The following is a 22010-nucleotide window of genomic DNA, read 5'->3' as shown; positions in this document are numbered from 1 at the left end:
GCCCCCTATCCATTAATCCACTTGCTTGCTGCTGAACTGTATGCACAACAGTATCTGAACCCTTGTGAGTATACAGTTAGGTTGTGAGCAAGTGGATTAATGGATAGGGCACCACTCTGTAGTGTCGCATGTTGGGTGTGCTCGAATAGCCAAGGCGGTTAAGACGACCACTCGAATAAAGCAGGAAATCTGGGTTTGACTCCCGGTCCTGCACAAATTTTTATCTGTAGCCATTGGGTTTGCTCAGTGTCCTGGTCTAGCACAAATTTTCATCTGTCACCATAGTGTTTGTTCAGTGCCCCAGTCAACTAAATGTAGGATATTTCTTTCGTCATATATTGCATACAGCTGCTGATCGAATCAGTGATGTATGTTATTTCGAACATGCATGCCTGAAAGCACAGACACCATCCATGTACAGTAAAATTACTATTAGCTAATCTTGTTACATGAATTGTCAGTTAACATGCAAAAATTTCTTTACTGTTCATAATTTTTTTTTTTAACATTTCCTTATAATGCACATTCATTCCTTGGCATTTAATTTTTATTATGTTACATGTATAACAACGTTTTTTATGTATATTGTACCTAATATTTGCATTTGAAGTTGTGTACTGTAGTATAGGAAGAGCTGTAAAATATCAAGAAGTTAAACAAGTCATCTATCTTACTCCTTTTACATTTTCATGCTCCATGTTTTCCATGTCTTCTTTCAAATCTTTGTCTGCTGCAGGGATACACTAAACACATTGCGGACAAATGGGAAAAGCATGCTTTAGGAATTGTACATAGCTACAAATGGAAATGAGAATCTGTTTTGTTGGCTCAGTTATGTCATATTTTTTGTATATTTACATGTGTTTCCAACAACCATCAATAAAAGCATTGATACTTCAAGAATTTAATCTCTCAACATTATGCAGCAGATATTATCATAAATTTTTTCGTGTTAAAACACTGCACGTCTTTGCTATGTGACATACTTGTCATTGAATCTTAACTCTCTTAATTTACTTCAGTGCATGAAAATTGTACTTACTTCATGTGATCGAGCTTCTTTTGTAGGTTGCCATTATGCTCTGCTGATTTTCATCAGTCAGATTATCCTTCTTACTGCCTGTCCGTCAGAATGAAGCCTATAAAGTTTCCCTCACTTCTTAGCTTGAAAAGTACAGCCAAAAGCACAGCACTATGGCGTTATTCAACATGAAACTTGCAAAAATACTCGATGATTACTATGTTAAGTAAGTAGTGTACAGGCCCAATATGGGGGAAAAATCACGTCTTGATTTCATTTAATCCTGAAGTGCAGGTGACGGCAAGCAGCAGGGAAAAGGATTCCCGTACGATCCTGATACAGAGCTTCAACAATGTCCATGGCTCCCCAACCTAGATGGTATTCCCTTACAACAACATTTGGGTATCCGTACCACAATGAAGTCTCCTCCATTGTCTGAGCCCCCATACACTTGTCTGGGGCTCCTCCCATGACTAGGACCACATCCTTCCTCCCTTCTCCCCCACCCCCTCCCCCACTTTCATACATCCACAGCTCCCCTCCCACGGGTACAACCCTTATCTATGTCTTCCTAATCTGCACTTCCTTGACTGCGACACATCCCCCACTAGTCTGTTTACCCTAACCAATTTCCGTGATTTGTCAGCTCCCACAACCAATTTGTGGATACACCCCCATCACCTGTGCCTTCACACCTCACCCATACCCCCATCCCTCACCTGTGCCCCACACGAAAGACAATTCCGATTCCAGTTACGTAGTATACAATCATATGCTATTAAGGGGAGTAAGTGAGGGGCAGTTGTGCATTGGCGAGGGGGGCCTAGGCGAGGGGTGGCTTAGGGAGGAGGGGGATTTGGCAAAAAGGGGGGGGGGCTTAGGTGAGAGGGCGGTGGGCTATGGGAGATGGGGGCTTAGGTGACAGGAGTCTTAGATGAGGATCGAGTTGGGGTATAGGCGAGAGGGGTGGCACAGGCAAGGGAGGGTGTGAAAGGGGGGGGGGCATAAGCTAAGGGAATAAGGGAACATAAGAAATGACAAGACTCTAAAAGTATTGTTAAATCGTGTATTTATGACATTTCTGTGCAGCTTGGAACTGACAAATGTGCAAAACTGTGTGCACTTAGAGAGAATCTTGTGGAGGCAGAACACATTTGCTTAGATAGAATCTAATAAAATTGTGTTGTTATAGCAAAAACAATGAAGAAAAAAAGCAATGCCATTATGAAAAAAAAACCCTGGATTGAAACTCTCAAGCCTGTAGGAAATAATGCTGGAATCAGAAGGGCAGCAGTCAAATTACCACAAAACTGTCTTTGGCGTTTATAGGGGTCAACATGACCTAAAAAATAAAATTGTTGGATATGTTTATGCATCACTTGTACTGTTCCTATGTTTTAAAAGATAATTAAAAAAAAAAAACTCCAAAAGGCAAAAGCAAGCAGAGAGTTGTAAACAAACTTTCCAGAAATGAAATAACAGAACAGCTTTAGATGCTACACTCTAGAGAGATGTAGATAATCAAATGATGATTCAGTTCATTTGTTCTAGTCCTGTCCTAGCACCACTCATTCCCACCTTTCCTCATTCAACTTGACATCAATTGCTACTTTTTATTTCTTTTTTATGTGGTTTCTGTCACCTTTGTCCTTTCTTTTTACAGATGTGAAGATAAATTCATCACTATATATCCTGCAGATGTAGTTTTGTTTGAAGGAATCCTTGTATTTTATTTTCCTGAAATTCGAGAATTATTTCACATGAAATTGTTTGTTGACACGGACTCAGACACTAGATTGGCTCGTAGAGGTGAGTAGCTGATTAAAATGTAATGTGGTTGCACATGCATGTGGGGTCCCGAGATTTGCTCTTCTGAAATTTTTATTTCTGATATGGCTTCGTCTTTGAAAAATTACATACAAGTATGAATGAAATTTTCATCCTGCAACGTAGTGTGCACTGATTTTGAAACTTCCTGGTAGATTAAAACTGTGTGCCAGGCCGAGACTCGAACTCGGGACCTTTGCTTTTCGCAGGCAAGTGCTCTACCAACTGAGCTATGCAAGTACGACTCACGACCCGTCCTCACAATTTTACTTCCGCCAGTACCTCGTCTCCTATCTTCCAAACTTCACAGCACTACTGGAAGAAAGGATATTGCAGAGACATGGCTTAGCTACAGCCTGGGGGATGTTTCCAGAATGAAATTTTCACTCTGCAGGCAGTGTGTGCGCTGATTTTGAAACTTCCTGGCAGATTACGAGGCAGGAGATGAGGTACTAGTGGAAGTAAAATTGTGAGGACAGGTCGTGAGTCGTACTTGGGGAGCTCAGTTGGTAGATCACTTGCCCGTGAAAGGCAAAGGTCCCGAGTTCGAGTCTCGGTCCGGCACACAGTTTTAATCTGCCAGGAAGTTTCTACACACAAGTAGGAAAGTTGATATTAAATACTGTATCTACTTTCTTGTTTATTCTCTGTTTGTTTCTTACACTTATATCTAGTTTCTCTTAGTTTGCCTCACACTGTATTTTTTTACAGTCTTTTCCCCTGTCAGTTTTTCAGTTGCAAACAATAAGGTGACATAAGTGCTAAATGATTTATTGTACAGGCTAGGGGAAAATTTATTATATTTTGTATTGCTTCTCTCCATCCATCCCTTCTAAGTTTCTGCAGTATTAAGTTTCCTCTTAATTTAAACTGTTTTCTGTCTCTGCTCTGTTTGTGTAGATCATATAATTTTTTCTGATATAACAACCATGATTTCCTGTATTTTGTAGATATACGTTGTCAACTGGTATACCTGGTCCACATTTATGACTTGTATTAATTGTTTATTATTTGTCAGTTCTGTTTGTTGATGTGTCTACTTGTGCCTAAGTGTTCATTCAGATGATTCTGAATGTGTCATCCATTTTGATGTATCATTTGTTGTGCTGTGACCTATTTTATTTACTCATGGTAGATTCACCGAGCAAGGTGAATTTACGGTAAAATACTAGACGGCATTTGAAAGGACCAGAGTACAAGTTCTAGTCCGACCATCCAGAATTTGGTTTGTTTTCAACGGTTTCTTTATATCACTTTGTCTTAATGACCATTTCGTCATTGGGGTGTTAATGCACAATATCTTTGTCTTTGAAAGAGAGTGAAAATCATAGTGTCTCATTTACTTAGTCGTGTTATGCATCTGTGGATTGATGTGAATTGCTGCATCATAAACCAGTCTTTCTTGATTCAAATGAAATATATTTGTCCATTCACTGTAACAGTGTTTCTGAATTGTCACAAGGAATTTTAGGCACTAAATCTTTTGTGCTATTTGTACTGTACATTGGCTTCCTTCAGTAATGCTTGTATGAAAATTTGTTAATGTACTGTTTGTTGCACGTTCACCGAATTATAATATCTGTTTCTCCCAGATAGTGTTTCCATCCATATTTACACCAAAAAATGTGAAGTCTTAGTCATATTAATATTAATAATTGGTATTAGACTATTTGGTGTGCAGAACTAACAGTGGTGTGCCGCACACCACCCAAAACAAAAAAGAGGGAGTCAATTTGCAGCGAGTAACTTAATAAGTTCTTGAAAAACATTATCACTTTAACAACAATGTTGGTTTTTCTGCCTCTTAACGCAGTCACTTATAACACTTGGCATCTCAGCAAGTACCACCTGTACTTTATGTGCATGAAGATCGTATATAAAAAATAAAGGGTGGACCAAAAGTTGAACCTCGTTGGACTGTATACATTCACTGTAATATTCTTGCCTTTGTTCATTGTTTAACTTATTCAGCACCAATTCTTATATACTTATGTTAACCTTGATTACCTGTTAAACATTGCGACCATAAAAATTGTAGATTTTTAGACTATTATCATGAGCTATACAATCAAATGCTTTGGACAGCTCACAGAACATACCACCTGATGATATTTGGGTGTTTCATGTTTGATATTTTGTGAGTAAGTGTATAAACGGATGGTATTTTCAATCCATTGCACCTCTGGAACTCAATTTGTTACATAGTAAGGAGACTGTTTCTCTTTACATGTAACTCTACTCTTGAGATAAATCACTTTCTTGAATAATCTGGGTAATATGTCTGCAAGGAAATTGATTGATAATTTTTAGATATTGCTCATTTATTTTTCTTAATATTTTTTAAAAAAGAAAAACAGTAACTTTATTAAATAAGAAACAGTACATTTGTTAATCTGTCACCAATAATTCTGTGTTGGCAATTCACCACATGTATCACTAAGAACATGAATTATGAGACTATTGAAAATACACTTCTCGGGTTTGCTGCACTCAGCAGCAGTGACAGCAGAAACCATCACCACCTGAAGCTGTCGAGTAGTTGTGTTGATGAAATATTGTGCAATTTACACAATACGATCTGGCAGCAAACCTGAGAAGTGTATTTGCGACAGATCTGTCGGAAAAGCCTGGAAAGTGACAATGACAGTACTGTTCAAAGATCCGTCAGTCCCATGTGACATTTTATTGTTTAGAACTGTTAAAAGTCTAGTTTCACTGAAGAATGCCTGTGTTACTCAGTTACTTACAAATTTTGTGAAATGACATTTTTAGTACATTTCCTTGCCTTTTCACTCGAACTATTTGATCTTGTATATGCTCCTACACATAGAAAATTGCTATTAATGGCACTTTATCTCGTGTGTTTGATGTTTTTCCTGGATCTCATTTTCCAGTACTTCACAGGATTTTAATGTTGTTTTAAACACATTATTTTTTGTCATCATATGTATGATAACTTTTCATAATATTTACAGTTCTAGTAACAAGGATGTAATATAGGCTCTAAACTTGCCCTGCCACTGATAAAAATTCCCCTTTTCTGTTTGCAATGTATTTTAATCCTTTTAGTTTGCATGATTTTTTCACTCCTTTCATTTATTGTGTAATTTGTGTGTGTGTGTTTTTAAGTGACTTACAAAAACTGACACACAATTATAATGGAATGTATTGAGTCCACTTAATTTCAGATAGGCTTGTCTTTCCTGATATACCGCATGCCATTTTACTGCACTGTATGCAGGTATCAGCAATAAGATTCACTGTTTTTGCCTAGATATGTCTTAGTTACCTGGTGCTACAGTCTGCATTTTCAGTAGTTGTCTGTCATGGTCAGATGGTGTACTAACAACAAGGTAAACATTATTGTTCTTTTTCCTTCTTAGCCTGAACACTGTATATGGGAGTGTTATCAACAAGAACTCTTTCTTTTTGTACACTAGTTTCAGGAGTCACAGTTGCCATAATATTTTCACTGTCAAATAACAGTGGCAGCTAATTTTTTTCTTCAGAATCTCTTAATGAATTTACATTGAATGACCACAAACTGTTAATCGCTTTCTCTTGTCTGACAATTAGCTCAATGATGAATTTATGTTTATCATAAATAGCCCCTAGTTTCTCAGTAATTATCTTTACACTATTGCAGTTACTGTGAAACTGTACACTTTGAACCTATAGTATCTGATTATTTTCTAGTGAATAGAAAACTCGCTTCCAGAAAACAGTTTGGAACAATATTTTTTAGTTTGACATGAAAATATTTTCTGTAGTGTTTTGGAGAGGTCTTGCTCAGTTGTGATACTGGTATACCTCTTTCATTAACAGTAAATTGAAACTGATTCACGGGAATGAAATGGTGTCAATGGGAATGAAATTGGTGAGAATCCAATGATGTAAAATGATTTTTTTTAAAAAGTGAAAACTCTCCAGAAATGCTTCATCTGCTATGTAATGAATATCATGCATGACAAATGAACATTTGTATGTGACAGGAACTCAAATCCAAATTTCCTGCTATTCTTGAGTTGTCACCATAACTATTTGCTATCTAAGCACAGATCCAGGCATCACACAAATTTTCATTGTCATTGATGTTTCCTTCTGTTACGGTTGAACACTGTACTACAGCCAGACGTTTTGGGAGAGCATGTGGATGTAGTGTTCAAAAGTAACAGAAGGAAACATCAGTGACCATGAAAATTGGAGTGTATTGTTGGAGGCGTGTGTAGATAGCCCCACAGTTAAGGAAATTGCTCACAGAAAGTGAGAAACCTTTGTTTAAGATTCAGTCTAACACAAAATTTCATTTGTTATGACATGTTCTTTAGTTGTAGGATGCTAAATGTGATCTTCCATGATGGTGAAACTCCTAGCATGGATGTTCTAAAAAAGAATTGTCTCCTGCTGCACCATGGTGCAAAAAATTGAAAGCAAAATAGGATCTCAAAGGTCTTGTATGGTCTTGGATACTGATCAGTGGAAATGTAGCTTGCAGGTGAGCAGCTTATTTCTCATTTGATATTGGTACATTTGTTATGGTGCAGGATCAGTTTTTATCATTCACAAGTCTTAATCTCCTTCTATATCAGTCCATATCTCAGATGGTGGGTCTTGAGATTTGTCACTGTTTATTTAAAAAGAAGCAGATACATTGTTTTGAGAGATGGATGTGGGTAGAGGTTTATGTTGTTATTCCCATACAAACAGAAATCGTGCAGTTTGTAGGTCAGTGGAGGTATGTTGATTGTCATGTTAGTCAAATTAATGTAGAGCATTTTTAGCTGCTTGAGCAGAGTTATTATGAATTTGGACGACTCTGTCACATTGAGGTCCCCATGTTTGCTAGATTGAGTGAATGGGGCCATCTAAAATGATTTCATACACCTTACCATTTTGTAGATAGTTTTCGTCACTTAACTCTTTCTTCAACTTTGGAAATTGTTTGTAAATTCAAAAACTACCCAGCTGCCGCTCAGTTTGGGCCCATGTTACATTGTAGGTCTGGCTGCACATGTCAACTCAAACACCAGAGGAAGGCAAAGGCACGCCACAGGCCAAGCCTAGGAAAGCACTGTGGTGTTCAAACCAACGATCATTGCGAGGACAGTTTTAATTAGATCTTACCAGTTGCTTCTGCATTTCCTCTGGTAACAATGATATGGCAGACCAAAGCCTTATAAAACCACCACCATACTCTGTAGTTGTGGGAAGACAATCTAGAATCTAGATTATTCATGTCCAGTTGTGGTCTTTGTGTAGAAACACGTCCTGCAGTAGATAACTTTGTAAAATTCAACTTGAACCACTTTGTTTTTTGTCAATTGTTAAACCAAGTTTTATTTGGATCCACTTCTTTGCACTTATCTGGTGCATTAATAAGGTTGCCAATAGCGGTTACTTAATGTATCTGACACATCTTTACTGCCTCTTAGTGAGTACACAGCTGTTTGTCATCATAGAAATAGTGGAGCCCTTGATGGAGGGTGGGCAACATGTTCACATTTTTTGAGACATTGTTGATGTGGGCAGAAATATCAGTGTACCCTTTAAATGATTATAAGTTGTCCGCATGAGTGTAGTACTTCCAGCCTTAAATTATGCAATAAATAGTGTGCTGTAGTATGTCAGAAGTCTATAACCACTTACAGCCCTCCAGTATGTACAGGGTGTACCTACTGCTCACGGGAAAAGACTGCCGACACCCTCACCCTCCTCTAGCAGTATTTGCAGCTTGTATGTTTAATTCCCATCACTGCCATTGGTTATGATTCATCAACTGAGCTGTATTAGGAATTTTTGTTTGTGCTTTTCTGCTTGTACTCTTTCAAGTTGGCAGAAGTTTATTTTTCTTCCACTGTCGTGTATGGCAGACACAATTTTCCCATGAACTCAGTACATTGTCATTACACTAGATATACCAGCTCTCGTTACCATAGAAATTGCACCAACTGACTGTTTGCTGTTAACAGAAATCTGTAAGGTCTTACATGAAAGTGGATGTACTCTGCATTGTAATGAGCTCAGATGTTACAGTACAAATGGAAAACAGTGCTTTGCAAATAAATCAGATCACAAGGTCTGGGTGTCAGGTGTTTGTATCAGGCTGTTCATATTATTTGTCTGTTCCCAGCATGCAGTATATGAACTAAATATAACAGGCTGACCACCTGTATGGATTTTGTCAAAAGTGATTTGCATCTGAAACTTCTTGGCAAATTGAAACTGTGTGCCAGGTCTGGATTGGAACCCAAAACCTTATTGACTAAGCTATCTGGACATGATTTAGGACCCATCCTCAGAGCTGCACTTCTTCCTGTACCTCTGTCCTACTTTCCAAAGCCCACAGAAGTTTCCTCGCATATCTTATAAGACAAGCACTCCTAGAGTAATGGATGTCACAACCAGGGGATTGTTTCCAGAATGAATCTTTCATTGTGCAGTGGCGTGTGCACCGTTTTGACTCTTCCTAGAAGATTAAAACTGTGTGCTGAACTGTGGCTTGAACCTGAACCCTTGCCTTCTGCTGACAATACTCTTACCAATTGAGCTATTGAGACCCAGCTCACTGATCTATCTCACAATGTCATTGCTGTACGTGATGAAATATTTGTATGTGCAAGTCCAACAAAAGGGACATAACTTTAATAGATACTCTCACATGTACTTGAATTGTAATTAAAGTGGAACCCTCACTTTAATTTGAACACAGTATAGGTCAGTCTGGCATGTTAAAATAAGTAAGAACTTGGAAAACCTGATTATAAGCAAGTCAATGGGAATGGAGATCTTTTTTTCATCTAGTGCACCAAAACAATCGTAACTATATTATACTTAATATCCTGGCATGGGAGGATACAGAAGCATCAGAGAATTTGAATTATGTTAAACTTCTTCAGGATTTTATGTTCATTATTATATTTTGCAGATTCTGTTTCCACTTTGATGCATAATGCCACGCTTTGTGTATGGTATTATCTCAATAGATAAGCAAACATGATTGTATATGAAAGTACAGCATGACAGTGTGAATTAAACTATTCGGTACATTGCAAATTTGCAAATAAGTCAGGGCAACTGATTTAAAGTGAGTAAGTATCGAGTATACCGCTGTACGGTTAACAAAATTTGGCAGACTGAGTATACGAAATCAAATTGAATTAAAATATATAAATTTGGGTTGTGGGAAAGGGAAACTAGTAAACTTTTAAGTGTGATAAGTATTTGGCATTGAAGTATTTGAATAATAATTGTATTATTATAAATTTTAATTTACTATTGTATTTAGATAATTAAAAGTATTAATTTCACAAATGTTGTGAAAGAATCATTGACTGTGGAATAAGAAATTTCACATCTAAAATTTGAAATAGTATTTACAAAATGCAATTTTCTCTACAAGAAATGTTGGTAGCGTTCTCCACCAGTTTGTTAACGTACCTGTGCACAGTACTGCATATTTTTGAATTACTTCTGTTGTTACTTGTGTGTGTTCTGTGGTAATGACTGTTTGCAGCTTTCCTAATGTTTGAGAATATTGTCTAACATTTTCTCATTAAACCACTATTGACTTGTACCCTAATTTTCTCGTTGTGTGCATGCCTTATCTTTGACTCATGAGTGTAATTGATGCCTCAGAAATTTGATATCTGACTTACACTGTATCTTGAATATATGTTCTACACGTCGTTAGTGATGAAGATTACATCACTAATCTCCTCCCCATTGCCATGAAGAAAGTTGTTATCTGAGTTGTAATCAGTGTGAGCCTAGTGACGTACCACTTTCTAATATTGCACTGCATACATTTCCTTTCAGAGATAACAGTCTTACAGATTTTTTGACTTCCTCAGTATCATGTTGTTAAGTGACAGCACTTTTTCTCCTGACGTGGATGGTCAAACTGTTCAGTGAGTGTCGACTTCATTGATGGTTTCATAAAATTTTCCTATTTACATTTCGTATTTACATTATTTACACACAGTACCTGTGAATTTCCTTTTTGTACCCCTCCAAGGCAGTTTATTGCACAGACTGTCAGCTCCTTCCTGACATCACATGTGCATCCCTGTAGTTGGTCAGTTGAGACATATGGGCAGGAAATAGTGTTCTAAGTAATGACATCTGTGACTAACTTTATTTTTGGTAGCTAGACAAGCGAAAGACTTTGCTTGAACTGTAATTAAAAAAAAAAAAAAAACCACACATCATTCCATTCCTAAATTTCCTCTGCTCTGCAGTTACTTTTAGGCATTCTGTTTTAGCACAGTCACATGTGTCTTGCTCAAGAATGTGTGTATACTTTTCTTGATTTGGCAATGCTCTATTGACAGTTGACCGTGTATTATACTTCACATAAGATCAAAAGAAACAGTACAGAAGCAAAAGGCTGTAATCATTTTTGGAAGCTGCCATATTCCAAGCTTACAAAACCAGATATTCGTTGCTTTTCATATGATGTCACTAAATTAGTGCAGGACAAAGGTAGCATCTTCATCACCTATTCTTAACAAAACTGGTGCAGTGTATTCACCCCCCTCCCCCTGCGCTTTTCCTCTAATGGCATTCAGGTAAGTAAAACAATTGTTGCAGTAGTTATGGGCCACAAAGAACCTGTTAGTCAGTTGTCACCCAGCCAGGGGATGAAAAAGTGAATAATAATAATAATAATAATAATAATAATAATAATAAAAAGGCACATGCAAACTGAGGTGGTCAGTATGTCTCATTCACCCATAACTTGTGGAAGATGAGAGGAAAATTGCTATAAAATAAACAAATGAGGCTGATGTCTGTGACAAGCAACCTAGTCATCTGTATTCTTATGCTACAGAGTTGAACTGTTTTTGATGACAATATTTGCAGAGTGAAGGGTTATCAAGGTGTGAATGTCGATGCAAATAGGTTTCCAGTGTTCCATGCTGCAAAATGTGTGTGAAAAATTATCTTAGAGAGAACACTGATAATTATTTTTCTCCCCATTGTGTTGCATTAATGATGTTGTACAGATATGAGAGAAATGGAGTAAATTAGAGCTGGAGGTAGCTTTTTTCTGGCTGGCAATATATAAAATAATTTCATTTTTAGATTGGCTTATTTCACAAAATTATGCCATTGGTAGTGAAGATAAGTTCGTTACAACATAACTGTATTAAATTGCTATCTGATACGCATGGAAACCAATTTTCTTTCTATTGCTTATATTAATCATTACTGTTTATTACATAATAAAACTTTTATGTACATGTTTTTTTTACAGTGCCAAGAGACATCAATGAACGAGGAAGAGATTTGGAACAGGTGTTGAATCAGTACATGAATTTCGTGAAACCTGCATTTGAAGAATTTTGTTCCCCTGTAAGCAAAAAAAAAATTCTATTTTTGTGTTCATTTATTGATACACTTGATGCATTCCATTCAGCTAATTCGTGTTAGTCAGATACTTATGCCTGGTGTGTGTGTGTGTGTGTGTGTGTGTGTGTGTGTGTGTGTGTGTGTTTTCAACCATAAGCTTGGCTTGCAGCAGTACGCCATACCTCTTTTCAGTCTGCCTTCCTCTTCATTTCTGCATGTATAATGCATATCACATCCTTCATAATCTGCCTAAAGTCAGTTAACAAGGTGAATTGGTATACTTGTGAAACCCAGCATGCTCTTTTCATTTGCAAGAACCAAAGGGCAGTAGATCATGGCACTCAGGTGCATGCTTTATTCCTTAACTTCCAGAATGTCTTCAGTACAAAGTAATACAAGTGTATTGCAGTTTCAAATACTTTGGCTTGTGTTCTTTCATAGAGGTACCTTTCTAGACAACGCTGTTGAAATTTTTTAAAACCTTGTACAGGTGTTAAATCTTCATAGCTTTTACAGCCAGTTACTAATTTTTTAGCCCATTTCTGTATTGTTGATTAGGCATTTGTTCCTTTTCTAAACACATTTTCCATGTAGTTTTAATTCTAAGATAGCGTTAGTGGAAAAAGGGTCAATGATGTGTACTGCTTAAATGAAAGTGCGTTATATGAATGCAGCATCAAGTTGCTTTCACAGTGTGAGGTGCTCTAGAGCAGAATAGTATGCTCCATTCTAAAAATATTTTCATGAATGTGATTATGCCAACATTGTATAGTCTGTCTGTAAACTCAAGAGCGAGCAGCGCTTTTGGTGGGGGAAGTGGCATTTTCCCGGAAGAACGCTGCCACTGGACTACAGGGGCACCCAAAATCTGTTGCCTGTTATCTGTCTAGCGGTGTAGATCGGCGTGCAGTGATATACGTCGTTTCAGTTCGTGGGATCGTAGTTGCCTGTGTCAGAGTTAACTTTGTGTACTTACTGATATACTTCGATAACCAGAAGTGATGGATAATAGTCTAGCATTGCAAGAAAATGAGTAGAATACTAAGAAGAGGAGGTATTTGTTGAGTAACGAGCGTTCGATCGCCTCTAATATTATTACAGCGTGTATTGAAGAGGTGACCCAAAAAGAACTTTTGGCTAATATTAACAGTCCCAATCAAAGGGCTTCAATTTATGCAAACGTCAGCATTACCCAATAGGACGCATAAGAAAGGAACGCAAAAATAAGCCGCATGGTTTACGGGAATCACCATGAAGGAAAACTAATAATTTTGGGAGGAAATCCATCGTTGTAGACAGTTTCAAAATCACGTAAAACCTTTGATGCTTATGGAACACTAAATCTCTCTCTCTCTCTCTCTCTCTCTCTCTCTCTCTCTGTCACTATTCACCTGATTCTAAGACACATTGCTCAAAACATGTGCGCACTAGCTATTCTAAACACTGGTGAAATTTCCTTCGAAAAATGTACACAGATTGTGGACTTCTAAGCAAAAAGCTTGAGTGTACGTTCACACTGCCTGCGACGCGACGCGGCGCATAATGGTCAAAGCGATGCAATGCGATGGAGCGTTCACATTGCGCGCGCGATCTGCTCAGCAATTGAGCAGTCTCGGCACGATGTCATGTTTCCTCAACCCAGTAAATTCTTTTTTATTAAAAAACAGTGCTCTGAGAATTCAATGCAGTCGTGAATGGGTGCATGAAATCTACAAGGAGAGGAGGGCTTTAGGAGAATTTCATCATTTGTGCAGTGACTTGAGAAAAGATGAGGATAAATTTTGGAGTTATTTCAGAGTGAGTACAGAGACATTTGATTATATAGTGTCGTCTGTTTCAAATAGATTACAGAAGCAAAACACAAATTTCAGAATGGCTATTACCCCTGAAGAGAAAGTTATGATCACCATCAGGTAAGTACACAATATTAAGTTTACAGCAAGCATTTTATTATGAAAAATTTACAAATTGTGATAGATTCAAACTTCCTTTTAATAAATTTTGACGTAGTTGACAATGAGAACTAAAATACATCACAGTTCACTCACTTAAGTATCAAAGTTTTCAGAATCTTGGTGGCTTGAAATAACAATGTCATCAGGTTGAATTTCAGAAATGACTATTTCATTCTGCAGATTTCCAGCAATTAAGATTTCAACTGGATTTTCAGGTGCATAGGGTGACATCAACGAATGTGCCATGGAATTGGTTGATTGTTCCAGTTCTTCCAAAAGAACCTGCTGAATTTTTATCCTGGCTCTCAACTGAGCTGCTGGTGATAGTTTTCGCATTGCTGGCAGCAAACTCACTACAAAATGATAGCTGTCATCTTGCGTTTCTGATTTCTACATTTGTCGCTCAATTAGCTTCAACTTTTGCTTCTCTATATTTAGCAACTCAGAGTTTGTCGATTTCTTGGATCTCTTGTTTTGGTTTGTGTGTAGGATGGGTGAGGGAGGAGGCATCGAAACGCTACCCTCTGAACTTACAGACAGTTGGTTGGTTTCATCAGGTGATTCAGGTGATACACACTCTCTCTCTCTCTCTGTAAAAGCTGGTGAAAATGGTACGTCGTCATGTGCATTGTCATGTTGCGCTGCTGTTCTTTTACTGTGATGAACGTTAGTCTTAGTCTTCCGTGGTGTCATTATGTCAGTCAGGAAGGTCATTAGCTCGTACCACAGCCAATTGGATTGACTTCAGAGCGGAAAGTGTCACGTAGGTTCTTCCATTTATACTTCAGTACCTCGCCTGAAAATATAGACGTGAAAATATGTGTAAATAATTAAGTACACTCTATACTTAATACATTTTTTGTCCTTAGCACATTAACTGCAAATCCTACGGAGATCCTACACATCCTTCAATTACGCTCATTTCATTCTTTTTCAGATATTTGTTGGTTGGGATGTCTTTCCATGCACTGTCACAGTCGTTTCGGATGGGTCTAACTATAGTCGCACAATGTGTGCATGAAACATGCGCCACAATATGTGAAATTCTGAGCCCTGTACACCTACCTTCTCCTACAATACCACTGCTTCAAACCGCTGCAAAACACATGTATACCAACTGGAGTTTTCCGAATTGTGTGGGGCCATTGATGGTAAGCATGTTCGGGTTAAATGTCCCCCTCATTCTTGGACAATGTATTACAATTACAAAAAATATTTTTTGCTTGCTTTACTAGCTGTAGCCGATGCTAACTGCAGATTAATAGCAGTTGACATTGGAGGCTATGGCAAGCAATCAGATTGTGGCACATTTAGAGCAAGTAACTTGTACAATAATATTTTGAATGAAACTGAAAACTGGCTTCCACCGAAAGAACTACCAGGTACTTCAGTAAAAGCCCCATTAGTGTTGGTTGGAGATCAAGCCTTTTCATTACTGGAAAACTTAATGCGCCCTTTCGCTGGACTGTCACTGACTGAGGAAGAGAGGTTATTTAACAGGAGGCTATCGAGGGCTAGAACGGCGGTGGAACGCACTTTCGGAATTATGGCCAGCAAGTGGCGTCTTCTCCGAAATGGAATTGAAACTTCTGTAGAACATGCAGACATTGTTATTCAGTTCATCTGTGTCTTGTACAATATAATAATCGATAAATATGGGCCTCACATTTCCCTTCAATTGTCTATTGACCAGGACATAACAGAACACAGTGCTTTAGCAGCATGCTTCCAAAATGACGGAGGAAACAGTAGTGCTTCAAGAAGAGCGAGGAGTGTCAGAGAGGCCTTCAAAAAGTATGTCAGCAGTCATTAATGCAAATATATTTCATGTCGAAATTATCAAATACTGTAACCACTGTGACCGTCATTTCATTATCAAAATACTGTAATAGTATCTATACACAATTAAAATTAGAAAATAAATGAAGTTGTTTGTGTTACTTATTTCTTGGAGTCTTGTAGCTATTTATTTTACTTTTTTGTACTTACTGTCTGTTCCACAATCTTCAGCTATTTCATTCCATGCTTGACGAACAAAATCCCTATTGTGGTAATATTTATTTTTCTGGTCCCACAACACGGGGCGTTCACTCACATTGTTAATTAGTCTTTCGACGTCCGACGCAAGCGCAAACAAGCAATCGCTCCAAACACTCGTGCGAAACGCAAACTCGGTTGCGACCACAGCGGAGTAATCGCATCGCACCGCATCACATCGCTCGGCCTAGCCTGCAGTCTAAACGGGCACCGCTCTGTTGCCACTGTTAAACCAAGCCTGCCCATTGTGACGCGATTTGAGTGCTTCATCGCTCCACTCGGCTTGCATCGTATCACATCGCGGGCAGTGTAAATTTAGCCTGACATACGAAGTGCGTTTGCATATTAATTTTTATTTTTTGGTAAGATCTTTATTTGTTAATCTACAGCAATGTAATCCTCTTCAGAATATTCTGCATTACATAATATACACTTATGCCAGTGCTTGTTCTAATTCCCGAAACACTTTAGGAACTGATCCTTCGGGTTAGTTTGTAGGTCTCTTAACTGTGCATTTTTGATCCAATCCGTGATTGTAAAACCACTGTCCTTAAAGGCCTGCTTTGAAATGTTTATACCACTTGTCTGCCCTTGGTGTACCCATAAGAGGCTCACCAAAAGCAATATTTAACATTTCTAAAAATTTCATACACTTTATTCCATTCTTATAGCAGAATTTAATACAGATTCTCTAATTTATTTTTATACAAAACAAATAAACGTTCATGCTACCAAAACACATGTAACCTTTCTGACAGCTGACAACAGAGTGAATACCCAATATTGATAACATTGTACACATACTTTTGAGGCATGTTTACAAAGACAGTGACAAAAAGTTAGTGCAAATCGGACTAATGCAACACACAAAATCATAAATTTCTGCTTACTTTTTAAACACTCTTCGTGTTGCAAGAATTATTAAGTTTCAATGCAGCCCTTCAAAGAAAACTTCTACCTTTTAGTAGAAAAACAAAGTAAGAACAAGCCTTAAATTCTACAGACTGATTACATTATATGGGGTTCGTTTTACGAATAGCAATGGAGGAACATACATTCACATGAACAGGCATTTGGTTCTATGTTTGTAGTAGAATCCTGACTTCCGTTCTTATGTTAATATTATTTACTCTATAATGTTGTGTTTCGGAAGAAGCTATCTTTTTTTTTTTTTTGTGCTCCTTATGGTCTTATTGCATTTGTACAAAAATAAACGCAGCCGAGATGTTATCTATCTGTATGTGGCGTCGCCACAGATTCAAAGCGCGCGCCACGGCAGGGCCGGTACTACGCTGTGAAACAGCCTGTAAAAGCGCCTTGTGACGTAGCTGGGTTGGCAGAGTGTGGACTCACTCGCTCACTCTTCACGTTACCGACAGACTATAATGGTAACTGAATTGATCAAATTCAAGCAACACAAATATATTAAATTGTTGAATCATTTCAGCAAACTGATACTTGAGGAATAGTATTGGTCAAATTCTTCATTTGTTGTACATGGTATCAACAGCTGCTGTATAAATTGTTCCCTAATACTGGTACCATGTATGAAACTACTGAAATGCATTTTTTTGTCACATTACATATTTCATTTTATTAAGTTAAAACACTGCCAGTGGAAGGATTGTCTCCTCCATTTCTTACTTATGGTGGGGATACTATGTCTGCATGGATGTTTCAGTAGACTTTCCACCCTAGTGCAGTACATGGAAAAATTAAAGAAAATGGGAAAGCAGGCCGGTGAACAGTGAAACAGTACAGAGCTGACAATGAAGTTCAGTAGTAAAGTAATATTTTTCGGGTGACCAGTAAAGCATCATCGGTAGCTGGGAGTGTGGGGAAGGACCTTCTTCCTGCTCCTCGCCCCATGCAGATATTCTTCTGATTGCCTACTGTGGGTGTGCTACAAAAATACTTTATATACATTACCATTTCAGATGTTAAATTATTAGATTTTCTACCACAGAAAGAGGAGGTTTTCTCCTTGTTGACTTACTTTTCTGTAAACTTGAAAGAGAGTTGCTGACAAATATTGCTTTCTAGTATTTTTTTAAGCTAATTAAGCATCTGGTTTGGCAGGTGGCATGTTAAAACTATTTGCTAGGTGAGGTGTAGAACCACATTTGATTCCCAATTTAGAACCCCATTTTAACTGATCTCGAATGATAAACACAGAATATACTCTAAGACTGAAATAATCACTTCTTAATAATGCAACTGTTTTCAACTTGCACATGGTAACTTTAATATACTTGTATGTTTATTGTTCTCATGAATGTACTTTTATCTTTTTTCAGACAAAGAAGTATGCAGATGTCATTATCCCCCGTGGAGCTGATAACACTGGTAAGTACTTTGTAATTTTTTATAAAATAATTCATTTTATTAAATTTTTACTTTTACAAAGCAGGAATTAAATTATTGTAGTGAGCTGTGTTTCTGTTTTACTGTAGTTAATACTTTTTCTATTTATGATTTTTAATGGATAATGGTACTCATTTAAAATTACCACTTCTTTTGGAGGACATTGTTTCTAGGAAGCTGAAACTCATTAGTTAAGAAAATTTTGTAAAACATGCATTGAAAGTTGCTCATTTTGACATATTCAGATATTTTTTGAGTACATATCATATGAAAGTATAATAGTAAGTAATGAATTGTGTGAAGCATGTGAAGGAGATTTATATGCAAGACTTCCTCTTCAGCACCAGGTTGATAGCTGTACTGCAATTTTCTCTCTCTCTTATGTGTAATAGTTACACAACCTCTGAAGTAAAGAAAGTTACTGATTTAGTATTTTTTGTTGAAATAACTAGTGAGTCATAGACTCCATGTTTAATATTGCACAACCATTTTGTCATGATGAATAACATCACCAGAAGTTTCTGTTCTGCACGTAATTGGTTTGATGATTGCCTGAAGGAAGATAATGTGAAGTTACAAGTTACATGTGTTTGAGTGTTGTTGTATTTAAGCTGTGTTGGATACACAAGAAATTAAAAGAATTTATGAAAATATTGATACTCTTATATTATGTAATAATCCTCTTATTTTTCATTGTTGTGAAGGTTATGAATTTAATTTTTATCAGAGAAAGTACTGTATCTTCCCGAAACTACTATAATAACTATAGAACCCATTTCTTCCTGAAGTCTATTCCCAGAATTTGTCATTGTTAGCATTTGATTTTTTGAAAAGATAACATCTGTATTGGTTATTTGTGTGGTATTCAGTTTTTAACACAGGCACGAACATATTCTTTTTATGAGGATTTAATTTGGCTTCACCAGTGTCTTTGTGGTGAAAATTCTTGTGCACAGATTCGCTGTAATTAACAGGACATATTTCCCAATAATACACGAGTCCATCAACTTTAGACTGTCTTTTCAGTTAGAGCATGTTGTGCGTTATAAGATGTATGCATGCATTTCTAGTTAGAAGAAATATTTTAAATTTGTTCTTAATGCATGTTTTTGTGAATATGATTCTGGCATAACTTGTCTTTTTAAGTATTTATATTTTTCATCGCGTTTTGAATTCGACTTCTCACTTAGTTGCAGCTTTTTCAGTTAACTTTTTTGGATTTGCTGATTTGTGCTATTTCTTGTTCTTAATTGCTTTTTGTAGCCACTTAATGCTTTAAATTCCAGCATTGACAGTAATGATTTCTGCTTTTGTAATCATAAGTGGGTTATGTATTGGCATGACCATTTCTGCATGCATACCACTTATGGTTTTGGTGGTCGTTAGTGGCTACAACAGCAGCACGTGTGTTTGTAGTGTCTTAAATAAAGACTTGTCTTCATCTTTTCGTTTGAAAAAAGGATGAGGTACTGATGTGCTTTCCAGCCAGTTTTCTTTGTGTCAGCATAAATGTTGTTGTAATCACCATTTTCACTATTATATGATGTGTATTCAAACATATGTAGCAGAATTTGTATTTTATAAAATGTCTATAATTCAGTTAGACTGCTTGACTCCTTTAAATGGTCAGTTGTTGACCACATTAGAACGTACCTAATCAGTGAGATTCAAATTAAAGCTGTGTATCCACAGTTGTCAACTGCTTTGTGTAACTGTGGTTGTAAATTCCCTCCATGAAAAATAACAATAATGGATTTCTGGGAAAGTTGAATTAAAGTTTTAATAAGTATTTCCCTCTCTCCCTGTGTATGAGTGTGTATATCTGGGGAAGGGGGGGCCAGTGGTGTAATTTGTGGAAGGGGAAGGATGGTTGTTCAGCAAGTAAATTGCAGCAGATTGTGGCAGATAATGTTATCATTATTTTATAAGCAAGTGCATATAAAGTACTGTATAACCATTTTGTGTGCTATGTAACTGTTGGTGCATCAAAGTTGAAAGACACGGTGTAGTAATGGACCTACTTTTTACAGGTGTTACGGTGATATCTAGGTCCATGTACATCATTATCATCAACTGCTTGTCACTTACACTAATTCAATAAGATGATGATAACAGTACACAGCTATTGAATATTGAAAGTTCCAGGGTATAATCAAGTACTGGCATGGTCAGAAAGCTATGTTAAACATTGTTTACCATTGCCTTCTGCATTTCTTACATGGCCTAACATTTACACAACCACTGTAGCAGACCTTTTGCTGAGCTAAGGATTCAAAATCTGAATGTTTGTAATGTTGTTAGCCAGGTCACAGCAATTTGCAAGATTGTAGAATAGATCTGTGGTGCTTATAAAACCCTAAAACCCACTTGTAACAAACTCTCAGGTCCATCAAACGTATTAACAGTAGAATAACAGGTTCAAATGTTCATATGAAATAAACTTTTCTGAAACGTGATTTATTTCATTATATTCAAAAACAGAAAATTATTCTGATTTGTACATAAATCTCTGGCAATCCAACACTTTTGAGGTCAGTGATAAGTTTTTTAACTGCAAAATTTGACCTTTAACCACTAAAACTCTGTTTTTATTTTCTCCATGTTATTATTTTTCTTTTTACCTCTTAATCATCATTTATATCATTTCACTCCCCTTTCATTTCACTGACAAACTTTTAAAAAGTTTCACAGGCTGCCTAATTAACTTGAATATGGTGTCAACAAAAATCTCTTGAAAATACCACCAGATTCAGTTTTCATAGCAGATTTTAACAACATTCTTCCCAATTTTTTTTATTTAAATAAGGAAATTGTTTCATTTTGTGCTCTTTATTCTTTTGGAAACATGTTTGTTTTGTTAGAATACATTTGGGAGCCATGATATCGTCCAATTGATTTCATCTGTTTTCTATCACACATTTAGAACAGGCAGACATGAATAAAATAAATAAATAAAAATGAATTAGGTGCTTCACATGATTGCCTACCAGCCTTTTAAGAGCAGCATTTGCTTGTGTTGTATTTTGAGAGCAAAATGTTGAGTAAGTGTGTGGAATTAGTTTTTTTCCCCGATACTGTCGTAGTCAAAATGCCTGGATTCCTAATAAGCACACAATTTGAACTAATTGTAGACATATGATGCGGTAAGTTCATTTTGTCACGTCAGTAATTTTTTATGTGCCTTCTTTCTGAAGTGTGGCTACCACTACTCCGCGTACTTTACTGTTAGTTCCCTTTGCATGGTTATCAATCTTTATTTTGTATGCTGGAATGGAGAACTATATTTTGTGTACAGCTGTGTAATTTGCTGTTTTGCTTGTACTTTAGTAGTTCATGTTCTGATCCTTGTTTATTATCTTATTCTTATGCTCTATTTGTATCATTGAAATGTTTTGATTTGCATTGTTTGATGCCAAGGGAAGAACTGTAGGTTTTGTCTTTTCTTGCCAACTACT

General features: G+C 36.9%; 1 protein-coding gene across 2 annotated transcripts in view; it reads left to right on the top strand.

Annotated features, from left to right (window-relative positions):
- The window catches only part of LOC126469816 (uridine-cytidine kinase), a 134159-nt gene that overhangs the window by 27381 nt on the left and 84768 nt on the right, over nucleotides 1-22010 (top strand). For both annotated transcript variants that reach the window (XM_050097095.1, XM_050097096.1), the window contains exons 4-6: nucleotides 2685-2830; nucleotides 12105-12202; nucleotides 18489-18537. In XM_050097095.1, the coding sequence (XP_049953052.1) occupies nucleotides 2685-2830; nucleotides 12105-12202; nucleotides 18489-18537 (293 nt within the window). The remainder of the gene's footprint in view (nucleotides 1-2684; nucleotides 2831-12104; nucleotides 12203-18488; nucleotides 18538-22010) is intronic.

The sequence above is a fragment of the Schistocerca serialis genome, chromosome 3 (assembly GCF_023864345.2).
Source record: "Schistocerca serialis cubense isolate TAMUIC-IGC-003099 chromosome 3, iqSchSeri2.2, whole genome shotgun sequence".
Lineage (NCBI taxonomy): Eukaryota > Metazoa > Arthropoda > Insecta > Orthoptera > Acrididae > Schistocerca > Schistocerca serialis.
This window is presented reverse-complemented; position numbering and strand designations above follow the sequence as displayed.